General features: G+C 40.5%; 4 protein-coding genes across 4 annotated transcripts; 1 reads left to right on the top strand and 3 right to left on the bottom strand.

Moving 5' to 3' along the window:
• Positions 1 to 6: 6 nt before the first annotated feature.
• LOC130506931 (uncharacterized) lies at positions 7 to 1,407 on the bottom strand (the record flags this gene model as incomplete). The annotated part of the gene is made up of 2 exons (XM_057001629.1): positions 295 to 1,407; positions 7 to 204 (listed from the first exon to the last, which is right to left on the bottom strand). Coding segments are annotated over exons 1-2 (1,311 nt in total), but the record flags the coding sequence as incomplete, so codon positions are not given.
• Positions 1,408 to 2,317: 910 nt separating this feature from the next.
• On the top strand, positions 2,318 to 4,038 carry LOC130506933 (uncharacterized). Its single transcript, XM_057001631.1, has 5 exons — positions 2,318 to 2,960; positions 3,043 to 3,215; positions 3,315 to 3,426; positions 3,571 to 3,725; positions 3,816 to 4,038. The coding sequence occupies exons 1-5, from the start codon at positions 2,544 to 2,546 to the stop codon at positions 3,862 to 3,864; spliced, it is 906 nt and encodes a 301-aa protein (XP_056857611.1). The 5' UTR covers positions 2,318 to 2,543; the 3' UTR covers positions 3,865 to 4,038.
• A 123-nt stretch (positions 4,039 to 4,161) lies between these two features.
• On the bottom strand, positions 4,162 to 6,593 carry LOC130506932 (plasmodesmata-located protein 2). Its single transcript, XM_057001630.1, has 4 exons — positions 5,832 to 6,593; positions 5,184 to 5,567; positions 4,567 to 4,674; positions 4,162 to 4,430 (listed from the first exon to the last, which is right to left on the bottom strand). Exons 1-4 carry the CDS (start codon positions 6,241 to 6,243, stop codon positions 4,423 to 4,425), a joined length of 912 nt encoding a protein of 303 aa, XP_056857610.1. The 5' UTR covers positions 6,244 to 6,593; the 3' UTR covers positions 4,162 to 4,422.
• A 620-nt stretch (positions 6,594 to 7,213) lies between these two features.
• LOC130506934 (pre-mRNA-processing factor 19 homolog 1-like) lies at positions 7,214 to 9,672 on the bottom strand. The gene is made up of 10 exons (XM_057001632.1): positions 9,555 to 9,672; positions 9,408 to 9,467; positions 8,905 to 8,979; positions 8,697 to 8,801; positions 8,395 to 8,511; positions 8,206 to 8,283; positions 8,020 to 8,104; positions 7,880 to 7,931; positions 7,654 to 7,724; positions 7,214 to 7,563 (listed from the first exon to the last, which is right to left on the bottom strand). Exons 1-10 carry the CDS (start codon positions 9,627 to 9,629, stop codon positions 7,436 to 7,438), a joined length of 846 nt encoding a protein of 281 aa, XP_056857612.1. The 5' UTR covers positions 9,630 to 9,672; the 3' UTR covers positions 7,214 to 7,435.
• Positions 9,673 to 9,723: the final 51 nt, after the last annotated feature.

Genomic DNA, 9,723 nt, shown 5'->3' with positions numbered 1-9,723 from the left:
TTTGGCGATCTTCTCGGCGACTTCTGATGGCGATGGACCTAACTCAGACTCGGTCAAGATTCTCCTCCCAGCTAAGTTCGATGCCCTCATCGGTGTGGACATGTAGTTTGGTCTCATTGGAGTAGTCGATCTAAGCACGTTGGAACGCATAGGAGTCTGCATGGGAGTCATGTTGGAACGCATAGGAGTCTGCATGGGTGTCATGTTGGAACGCATAGGAGTCTGCATGGGTGTCATGTTGGAACGCATAGGAGTTTGCATGGGTGTCATTTTGGAACGCATAGGAGTCTGCATGGGAGTCATGTTGGGATGCATGGGAGACATGGCGACGATATTTGATCTCATCGGTGTTGACCTAACTCCGTTACCGTTAGGATGCATAGGAGAAGATGCAACGATGTTAGATCTCAACGGCGTTCCATGTCTTGATAAATACGGTGACGCTCGAGCCTTAACCGGTCTATGTTTCTCGTTCATTGTCACTTTTCTAGGTGTTTTACGTGACGACTGATGGTATGAGGTCTGATTCGTGACAACCACCCTTGGCTGTGGATCTATGAAGTCTGGTTCGTATATTTGCTTCATGACTTTAGGTCCATTCTCTTTTATCTCCGTGGCATCAGTATCGGTCGTGGTTGGTTCAGTTTCGGATTCAGTGCTTACTAATGCGCTTGCCGGCTGTCTAGCTAACCGGCTACGTTCAACTCTGCTTAAAAGATCCGAAACAACCATCGAGCTCGTATCGCTCTTCGTACGACGGAGCTCTGGTCTCGAGACCACAGACTGAAACTGCCTCGAAGACGGAGATTGTGGATTCTTAGAGCTTCCTTTGTTACTATTCAAATGCAAATGCTGTAGATGACGATCCTCTTCGCCTAGCAAATCTCTATACCCCACAGCAGAGGAATCCATATGCGTGTAAAGCGGCATGCTTCTCATGGAACCATCAAGCACTCCAACACCGATGTTCAATATCCCCTGAGGTCGACCCGAGGCACGACGAACCTGAAGCGCGACGAATCTCATTCCCTGAGGTGGCGTAGTGCGATGGTGGTAGTCGTTGTTGTTGCCGGTTCTGTACCCTGGACGACGGCTAGGAGGGATGAGGTTGCTGACGAGGACACGGACCGTGCCTACGTGAACGTCTCGGAACCAATGTAGAGCGTAGATTTCGATGACGACGGCTGAAGTGTCGGCGTAGAGAAACTCGTCGTCGACTCTGAATACGAACTTGTCGTTCCACGTTGGGTTTGTTCCGCCGTTGTAGTCGACGCGCGTGGTGAGTTTACGCTCGGAGTGAACCCATGCAACCGCGTAAGTCTTTGTCTTGCTGGATACAGGAGCTAGGTCTTGCGCTGAGATTATGTTCAACTCTAGTAGCTGAAATGATGGGAACATCATCGACATTGTGACCAACAGATGAATGTTCACACCAAAATTTATTTGGATGGATCTTTATCTGATTTACTATCTTTTGAGGGGGTGTAATTAAGGAGGAGGGAGCAATGACGAAGAGAAAGATTATTTGGTCAATGGTAGCAATTTTCAGAAAGATTTGGAAGAGAGGTAATAAGAAAGTTGTTTATTTTCTTCATCTTTATAAGAAGTGTGGTGTTTGGTTTGTATTTGGGAGAAAGACAACGAATCTATTAGACGTGGTGTGGTGTTATTCAGCTAAGGTTTTACTTATATTAGGAGATGACTCGAAAGAATTAAGCTGGCATTAATGATCAAATTTTGCATCAAAGTTGTAATGTGTTTCTGTGCTGTCAATAGTGTTGAGAATCTCTAGAATTCTATTTTTAGAAAGATTAGAATAGATTTTAAAACCAACAACAACAACACATGGTCCAGAAATGAAACTTTTGAAACACGCCATTTGTAATCGTACTCTAAATTACTAGTTACTACAGTGGACTTTTTTTGTGGACCATTAAATTTTGACAAATCGTGTCTGCTTATTGATTACGTGGTCAAGACTCAAAAGTGAGTTCATGTGAGGAGCAAATGGTGCGCCCAAGATAGAGGGCTCATGTGGATATGTCCCCACCTCCTTGCTTTGTTTTTCTAAACCATGATTAGACTCACAGTTTTATAAATCTAAGCTCTAAAACCCAAACTAATCAATAAATAATGCGTACAAAAAATCACCACAACGTCAAGGTTCTGCAATATATAAATGATTTTTTTTTGGTCAACAAACTAAACTCTCTGCACTAATTGGAGTGCTGGGGTCAAATAAAAATAAAACAAACTAAAAAGAGAAATTTGTAAAAAATAAAATAATACAAGGGCACTTTGCGGAAGTTCGCAGTTTCCCCCATCAAAACCTATCCTCTTTCCCCTGTCCGAGAGTCACACCTAGAGTTCAATTGTCTTCGTTCAATCAATCGTTGTCTCTTTGGAGGGGTCCTCCGAATCAATGTCCACACATAACATTTAACCAATAACACGATTCCTCCCAAAATCGAACGACCCACCAAAAAAAGATTGAATTTTGAAACCAAAGTCGAAGACTTTAAGCTCAAAGAGAGAGGAGAAAGATGCTCAAGAGCGAGCCATCTCTCTCAATCTACTGCGGCGAATCCGTAGACGAGCTCAAAAAACCCGAAGACCCGGCGACTGGACCCGACGAGAATTTGGATAGAACGGTTTCGATCGGCGATTCCGTTGAAGCCGACTTCAGCTTCGCTAAGCACAGCAGCATCATTGACGATGCCTTGTCGATCAAGGAAGAGGAGGACGAGAAAAGGTTTGAGATTGAACAGCGCCCACCGAGTCCTCCTATGCATTTAGCCGCAGGGCTTGGGATTGATAAGTTCGATCTGTACAGTAGTGAGATCATCAACTTCGATTTCCCAAGTTTCGACGATGAGAGCTGTGGTGATTACTACAAGAGGATGCTCGAGGAGTATCCGTTGCATCCTTTGCTTCTCAGAAACTACGCCAGCTTCTTGGAGGTATGATGAATCATTAATAATAATGTTCTGTAAATGACTCTGTTTTTTTTTTAATGGTGTGAGAGTTGTGGGGGTTATACAGTACAAAGGAGATGTTAATGGAGCAGAAGAGTATTATCATAAGTGTACTGTGGTTGAGCCTAGTGATGGAGTAGCTTTAGCTAACTACGGTAGATTGGTTATGAAGCTTCACGGGGATGAAGCTAAAGCGTTGAGCTACTTTGAACGCGCTGTTCAAGCATCTCCTGAGGATAGGTTTCTGTTGGATACATTCTTCATCTTTGGTAAAACAATTGGTTATTTACTCAACCTGAGTGTGTGTGTGCGCGTGTATTTTTTTCTTCTTCTTTTCAGCAATGTTCTTGGAGCATATGCTAGTTTTCTCTGGGAGATAAATGATGAGGATGATGATGAGGTTGATGACTCTTTCGGAAACAGAAGTCAGCAAGGAAGAGAAGACTCTGAGGTTTGACCAATGAACCGTATCCTCCACCTATTATATTAGGCTTCACCTACATTCTTGTAGACATGTTAGCTCAAAGTAGTAGGGTTTACATGGCATATGGATTCGAGTTTGTGGTCACTTACGTGGGGTTTTGGTTTTGACCAGCCTGAGGGAGGGGAGAAACGGAGCTCAAGGTTGTCTGAAACAGAGGATGGAGAGACGCTATGCAGATATGCGAAAGCGTTTTGGAGTATTAATGGTGACCAGGAGAAGGCCTTGTTCTATTTCGAGAAGGCCGTTGAAGCCTCTCCAAATGACAGGTAACAGTTTCAAGTTTTTGAAATTTCTCTCTTACACAAACTCTTACTGAAAAATGTGACCATCATTGTCTTCTGTGGTGGTGGGGGCAGCATTATACTTGGAGAGTACGCTAGGTTCCTATGGGAAATAGAAGAATGATCTTCATCAAGAAGAAGAAGATCTCTCTTTTGTGAAGAAAAAGCTTGTGGTATATTAGCTTTATGCAGCTTCACTGATTTCCTTTTTATATACATATCTCTTGCATATTCGAATCTATTTACGGAATAAACCTAACCGATGTAATATAAATACAGCTTGATACGCTCGGACCTACTTTTTCTTTCTATCATGTAGTTTCAGTGAAATAGACTAAGTACACTATTCAGTTTCTACTTAAGTGGAAACTATATTTATGGTAATGTGTAACTGGTGAGATTAAATAGTTAGTGTAACTGATTGAGAATAAACAAAATCCTTTTCTTCACATTTTGGGAAAGTATTTTTGAACATTTGAATGGTCATTGCATCAACCACAAAACCCATACCTCCCAATAATCCGAACTAACAAAAAAAACATAACAACAATATTCATAAATTAAAAAAGGTTTGGACTAGGGAATCTAATGGCACCTCAAAAAAGAAAAAAGAAAGAAAATAAACTTGCGCCTCTCTTTGATGGGGATTAGACTCTTGTTTGTTCTCTTCCTCCTCAAATCTTCAATAGTCTGCCAAAAGAGATATCATTGTAGTGAACACTTCCCATTATTTATTATTCCTCATCACATGTGCATGTGTTTGTAGTTTGTTTGTATGCATGTTTAAAGATGCATGTATGAGTCAGTGCAAGTAGAGAAAAGGTACCGTCGTGTTTCTTCTTCATCAAGTTTTTGGCAAAAAGCAAGCAAATGACAAGAAAGCCAACACCAGCTGCTCCTCCTACTATTATTGCCACCGTTTTCCCAGTTGCTCCTGTCCATTTATTTGTTTCTTTAATTATTATTATTGCTATCAATTTCACTATAAATATCAAGTGCTCTATATTAAGTTCATGAACCTACTACAAATAATGTGTACAATTTTTCAAAAGTACTTTTGAAGAAAATAATTAGTGATAGAATTTTAATGAAGACTTAATACGGTACTTCATTTTTTTAACATACGAGTAGAAAAGTATTTAATGAAAAGCATGATAAATAAAGTAATACTAATTGAACTGCATACCCAGCATGGGGTAGAATTAATTAAAAACTCCAAGGAATAACTGTTACCAATTAATAGAAAAAGCACCACATTAAAAAATAATTACTACTTGGTGTTCAAGAAAAAATAAAATAAGTACTACTTTAATCCTTGAGACTGAAAAAAACAGAAGAGGAAGTCCCACACTGAAGATTAGAACTAAACTGAAGATTAACTTAACTCGATAGTAAACTAAGATTTGATATTAAAAACTTAAACGATTAATAAGAATCTCTCACCTGTAGAAGACGAAGGATCTGAACTCGAGGAACCAGAGCCTGACGAGGAAGAAGACGAAGAAGAAGAAGATCTCCTAGGAACACCATTCGGGTAATAGCTGTAAGCTATAAAGCACTTGTGGAGATAAATCTGACCGGAGATCGCTGTTCCACACTCGACCTGAGCTTTCTCCAGCGCGTTCTTGACGCAGCCGCTGCAGTCGGAATCTCCGACATCGCCTTCGCACTGTCCCAAAACGTAGACAGACTCGTACGTTGTCGCGTAAAACCCGTGCCCCGAAACGACGCCGTTCTGCATCACCCCGAACGCCGTGTCTCTCCTCTCCTCGAACCCTGTCCCGGCTATGTTGTTCTTCCCGCATGTCTTGAACAGCATCTCCATCCCTGTTAAATGATGATTAAACCGGAAATTGATGTTAAAAGAGACACCAAAGCGGTCAACATCCGGTTCGATCGAAGCGTGATGGAGAAAAAAAGAATTGATGGTAAAAACGAAACCAAACCGGTCCAATATCCGGTTCGATTGAAGCGTATGAAGAAAGAATTGATGTTAAAGAGAAACCAAACCGGTCAATATCCGGTTCGATTAAAGCAAAACGAAACCAAACCGGTCAAATATCCGGTTCGATTGAAGAGAAAGGGTTAAACCTGAGATTTGAGAAAAGCCGGCGACTTCGTAGAGGAGATAACAGCCGGAGAGCTGAACTCTGGAGGCTATGGTTTTGCCGCAGAGCTTGTCGGAGAGAACGGGGAGGCGGCTGACGCAGTTGTAACAGTCGTGGTTGGTCAAATCTCCTCTGCACTGAAAGAGACCGGTGATTGTGGTTTGGCTTGTTCCGGTAGTGGTCTTGTAGAATCTGGTTTTAGTGGACTGAGTGACCAGTGAGCCAAACATGGCGGAGAGAGCTTGTGAGTATAGACCAGACGGATCTGAGAACTGCTGTTTCGCGCATCCTTTGTAGATTAAGGTTGTGTATTCGGTCGTTGCTGATTCTATGACACTGAGATCTGAAAACAACAGTAGACTCGTCAAGAAGAGTAATGAGATTGAAAGACTCATTCTTTATGTTTGTGTGTGTGGATTCTTTTGGTGGTTGTGTTGTGTGGTCTCTTTTTATCTTTGGGGAGAAGAGAAGATTGGGAAGATCAAATCATAGGCTTTCTCATTGTAGGTATTGAAAGATGGATTCTTTGTGGGATTTTCTTGGGGGTGTTGGTTTGGTTTTTATGGGTTTTTGAGTTTTATGGTAATTGGTTGCTTGGTGGCTCAGTAAAGCTTTTAGTTTTTGTTTCTGTCTTCTAGGTTTCTGGGTTTCTTGTTTTTGGATTTGGGTGGCCACTCTCTCTCTCTAAACACATGTGACAAGAGATTAGGGAGATAAATAAAAAAAAAAGAGAGAGAAGCAGAGAGTCCTTTTTCTTCCTTTAAATGCTTCTGAGTCCTTCAGTTCTGAGACTGTGTACAAGTTTGATTTTACTGCTGCAGCAAAACAATTAAAAAATTGTTGTCTGAGAGCTTTAATATCAGTTTATTTATTGCTAAGTCCACCTTTTAACTAGTGGCCCTTTGAATCTAATTCAAAGTTAAAAAAGTCATTTTCAATTGAACTTACTTTGTGACAATCTTGTTGAGTGGTTGGTTATTTTGGAAATTGGGTAAAGATGCAAACTTTTTTGCACTTGATAGTTGATACTTAAACATGTTAATGAAAAATTAACTAATAACGGAATTACAGAAGGATGGGCTATAAATGGAAAATCAGAAAGAGAGAGAGATAGTCTTGGAGGAAGCGAAAAGGAATCTGAGAGATTGGTGGGAGAATGGGAAGATTGTGAAGTGTGTTTTTTGACCAGAGTACAGTCAAAATCTCTGTTCTGTCTCGGGGTTCTCTAATTTATATGAACAACTTCTCCTTTTTCTTGTCTCCATTTCATTGTCTTAAGTAAGAATGTGCATTGTTTGACCAAAAAAAAAAAGGTAAGAATGGGCATTGTTCGCAAGCGAGCGAGCTAACTTTCTCTCTGAAACATGAAAAACTTTTTATGGATTCTTTCAAAACAAAGAGGCAAAGATGAAGTGTATACTCTTACGATGCGATGTTATCGGATTTTTTCCTTTTTGGATAAAGAGAAACAGAAGGAGCTAAGTAGGGAATGTGATTGTGAAAAGACCAAACAGGAATATCAGAGATACAACATAAATAGAGGGAACTGGGAATGTAGCTCAGAGTTGGGGAGGCATGTCTATCTATTCATGAATCTTGTGCAGAGTCTTCAGTGCTGTCATTGCTAGGTAAACCGAATATCCTGAGATTACGGTCCATTGAACCGACTGCTACGTATTTGGCGTCGGGACCAAACTTAACACATGTTGCTCTACCTGCAAAAGTTCATGGATTTTCAATGTTAAGACTCAAAAAAAAAGGGAAGAGAAGAGAGACTTCAAAAGTTTGAAATCATATGACATTACCTGTACCGGATAGATCAGGAAGTGTCTTGACTGGGTTCCATTCGGCTTTTACACTGGCCGTTTGGAATACTCTGAAACATTGAAGCGCACAAGTGTTTATTATTTTGTATGGATCATTTTATCATTGCCACAAGTTCTTGAATTTGCACAACTCTCTTTTAATAATTTAGTGATCAAAGTGAGCTCATGAATCAAATCGCATTGTGTGTAACAATGTAAACCTCACCTTATATCTGAAGCAGCAATGCCAAGATAAGATCCGCTATGGTCAAATTCCACTGCAAAATAATTTTCGTTCGTGTCTTAGAAATGAATACCACAATCAACAAAATGGACTAGAGAAGAGGTGCTCGGATAGTTGATTACCCGAGTTTGCATTTGGAAAGTCGAATGTTCGGAAGTTCTTTAGCTTGCGCAGGTCCCACAGTCTAACACCATCCAGCGCAGATGTCTGAACAATATCAAGAAAGAAAGAAAAACAAAAACAGGTCAGTAAAAGGGGACGCCGGTGATATTCGTCTTTCTGTTTAGTAGTTGGGTCAAAGTACCAACCGCGAGGAAATAACCATTTTCAGAAAATGATACAGATGTGATTTCACCAGTGTGGCCACCGAACTTCGCCACGTTTGCCTATTCGCCAATAGAGATAGATGAAATTAACGTGAGAACAAACTGAGGATACTAAGAACGTTTGAGGATCTCAAGAGTTGATGGACAAGGAAGATCAAGGGGATTTTTTACCTGACTCTTTACATCCCAAATCTTGACAATAGATTGAGCGGTACCAGTTCCAAGAATGAGACCATCAGGATGGAAAGCGGCAGCCGTGTAATCCACCTTCTCGGAATCATCTGTTACCTGAATAATTATAATAAAGCAATGAGAAAGACACATTCTAAGAAAATATTTTTTTTTCTTATGCCTTATTTCAGATCACCATTGTACAACTAATGTTTCTCAGGCTTTCTTTGAAGATTGTACCAAGAGAAAATCGGAGCTGGAATAACATGTATCAGTGGCTTGTGGATAAGAAGTTTGCGAACCTGGGCAAGGCACAAACCAGAGGACATATCATAGAAGCACCACGTACTGTCGAGCGATGCCGACACAAAGTATTTGTTCGTTGCATGGACAGTGACAGCTCGCACCTGAAAAGCACATCATTGTTTTTACGTTATAACAGAACAAATACAGCTCTATTGGTAAAAACTGTATGCGACTGTAGCCTAAGTTCTTCAATTTAATCCTTACCTCTGCAGTGTGATCTTTCAATGTATGTTTACAGGCATAGTTCCCACCCTCTGAACTTCCCCAGATACGAACTGTCTGCAGTGTGTCAAAACACCAAAATCAGACGACCAGTGATGCATATCATTATGATCAAATTCAACAAAGAGAGACCGCAAACAATCAATGGCGTGAAACAAAATTTATGTACGAAATGCATCAAGCTAGGTATTTAAACAGAGATAGCTTCACGAGATATAAGATAAGTCAACTTTTTATGGGGACGTGTATCACCAGGATCACTCAGATAGTCTAATCAGTTTTTCAAAGATGACATGATGACTTTTACAAGAACAAGATTTCACATAAGCTGTGTGAACAGAAACTAAAAGCATTTCTATACTACTTGTTAAGATCATGCAATATTCAATAAAGGACGAAAAATTCCTACAGAGATGTTGTACAAGCACTACACACGGAAAAAAACCCATCGGATTTCAGGCCTGTGCATAACATTTTGGGCTTACCTTGTCTGATGAAGCAGTCAAAACAAGATCAGTGTCACCTACAAACTTAATACTAGTAACCTGCAAAGCGAACAATGCATGTCAAGCACAAAACTAAAGAGGAAAAGTTAGGTGAAAAAATATTAGAAAATACGGCAAAATACATACCTTCTTTGAATGACCAGTCAACGTCGACAAGATTTGTCCTGACTGACGATCAAAGAGAACGGCAGTTGTATCCATTCCTCCGGTCGCAATGACATCCTGAGTAGCAATTCAATGCAATGACTTCTCATAACCGATAACAATGTCAAGTGATGAGTGGAAAATGAGAAAA

The sequence above is a fragment of the Raphanus sativus genome, unplaced genomic scaffold, assembly GCF_000801105.2.
Source record: "Raphanus sativus cultivar WK10039 unplaced genomic scaffold, ASM80110v3 Scaffold3796, whole genome shotgun sequence".
In the NCBI taxonomy this organism is placed as follows: Eukaryota; Viridiplantae; Streptophyta; class Magnoliopsida; order Brassicales; family Brassicaceae; genus Raphanus; species Raphanus sativus.
The sequence above is the reverse complement of the archived record's forward strand: the minus strand, read 5'-3'. Positions and strand labels throughout refer to the sequence as shown.

Excerpts from the sequence above, each read along its gene's own strand:
- LOC130506932 (XM_057001630.1), bottom strand. The coding sequence starts at position 6,243 with ATGAGTCTTTCAATCTCATTACTCTTCTTGACGAGTCTACTGTTGTTT. Across the intron at positions 5,568-5,831 it reads CGGCTTTTCTCAAATCTCAG|GGATGGAGATGCTGTTCAAG; the intron begins GTTTAACCCTTT and ends ATCATTTAACAG. Across the intron at positions 4,675-5,183 it reads AGATCCTTCGTCTTCTACAG|GAGCAACTGGGAAAACGGTG; the intron begins GTGAGAGATTCT and ends ATAAATGGACAG.
- LOC130506934 (XM_057001632.1), bottom strand. The coding sequence starts at position 9,629 with ATGGATACAACTGCCGTTCTCTTTGATCGTCAGTCAGGACAAATCTTG. Across the intron at positions 8,105-8,205 it reads AAAATGGTTATTTCCTCGCG|ACATCTGCGCTGGATGGTGT; the intron begins GTTGGTACTTTG and ends GATATTGTTCAG. Across the intron at positions 7,725-7,879 it reads ATTGCTGCTTCAGATATAAG|AGTATTCCAAACGGCCAGTG; the intron begins GTGAGGTTTACA and ends TCAATGTTTCAG.
- LOC130506933 (XM_057001631.1), top strand. The coding sequence starts at position 2,544 with ATGCTCAAGAGCGAGCCATCTCTCTCAATCTACTGCGGCGAATCCGTA. Across the intron at positions 3,427-3,570 it reads AAGGAAGAGAAGACTCTGAG|CCTGAGGGAGGGGAGAAACG; the intron begins GTTTGACCAATG and ends GGTTTTGACCAG. Across the intron at positions 3,726-3,815 it reads GAAGCCTCTCCAAATGACAG|CATTATACTTGGAGAGTACG; the intron begins GTAACAGTTTCA and ends TGGTGGGGGCAG.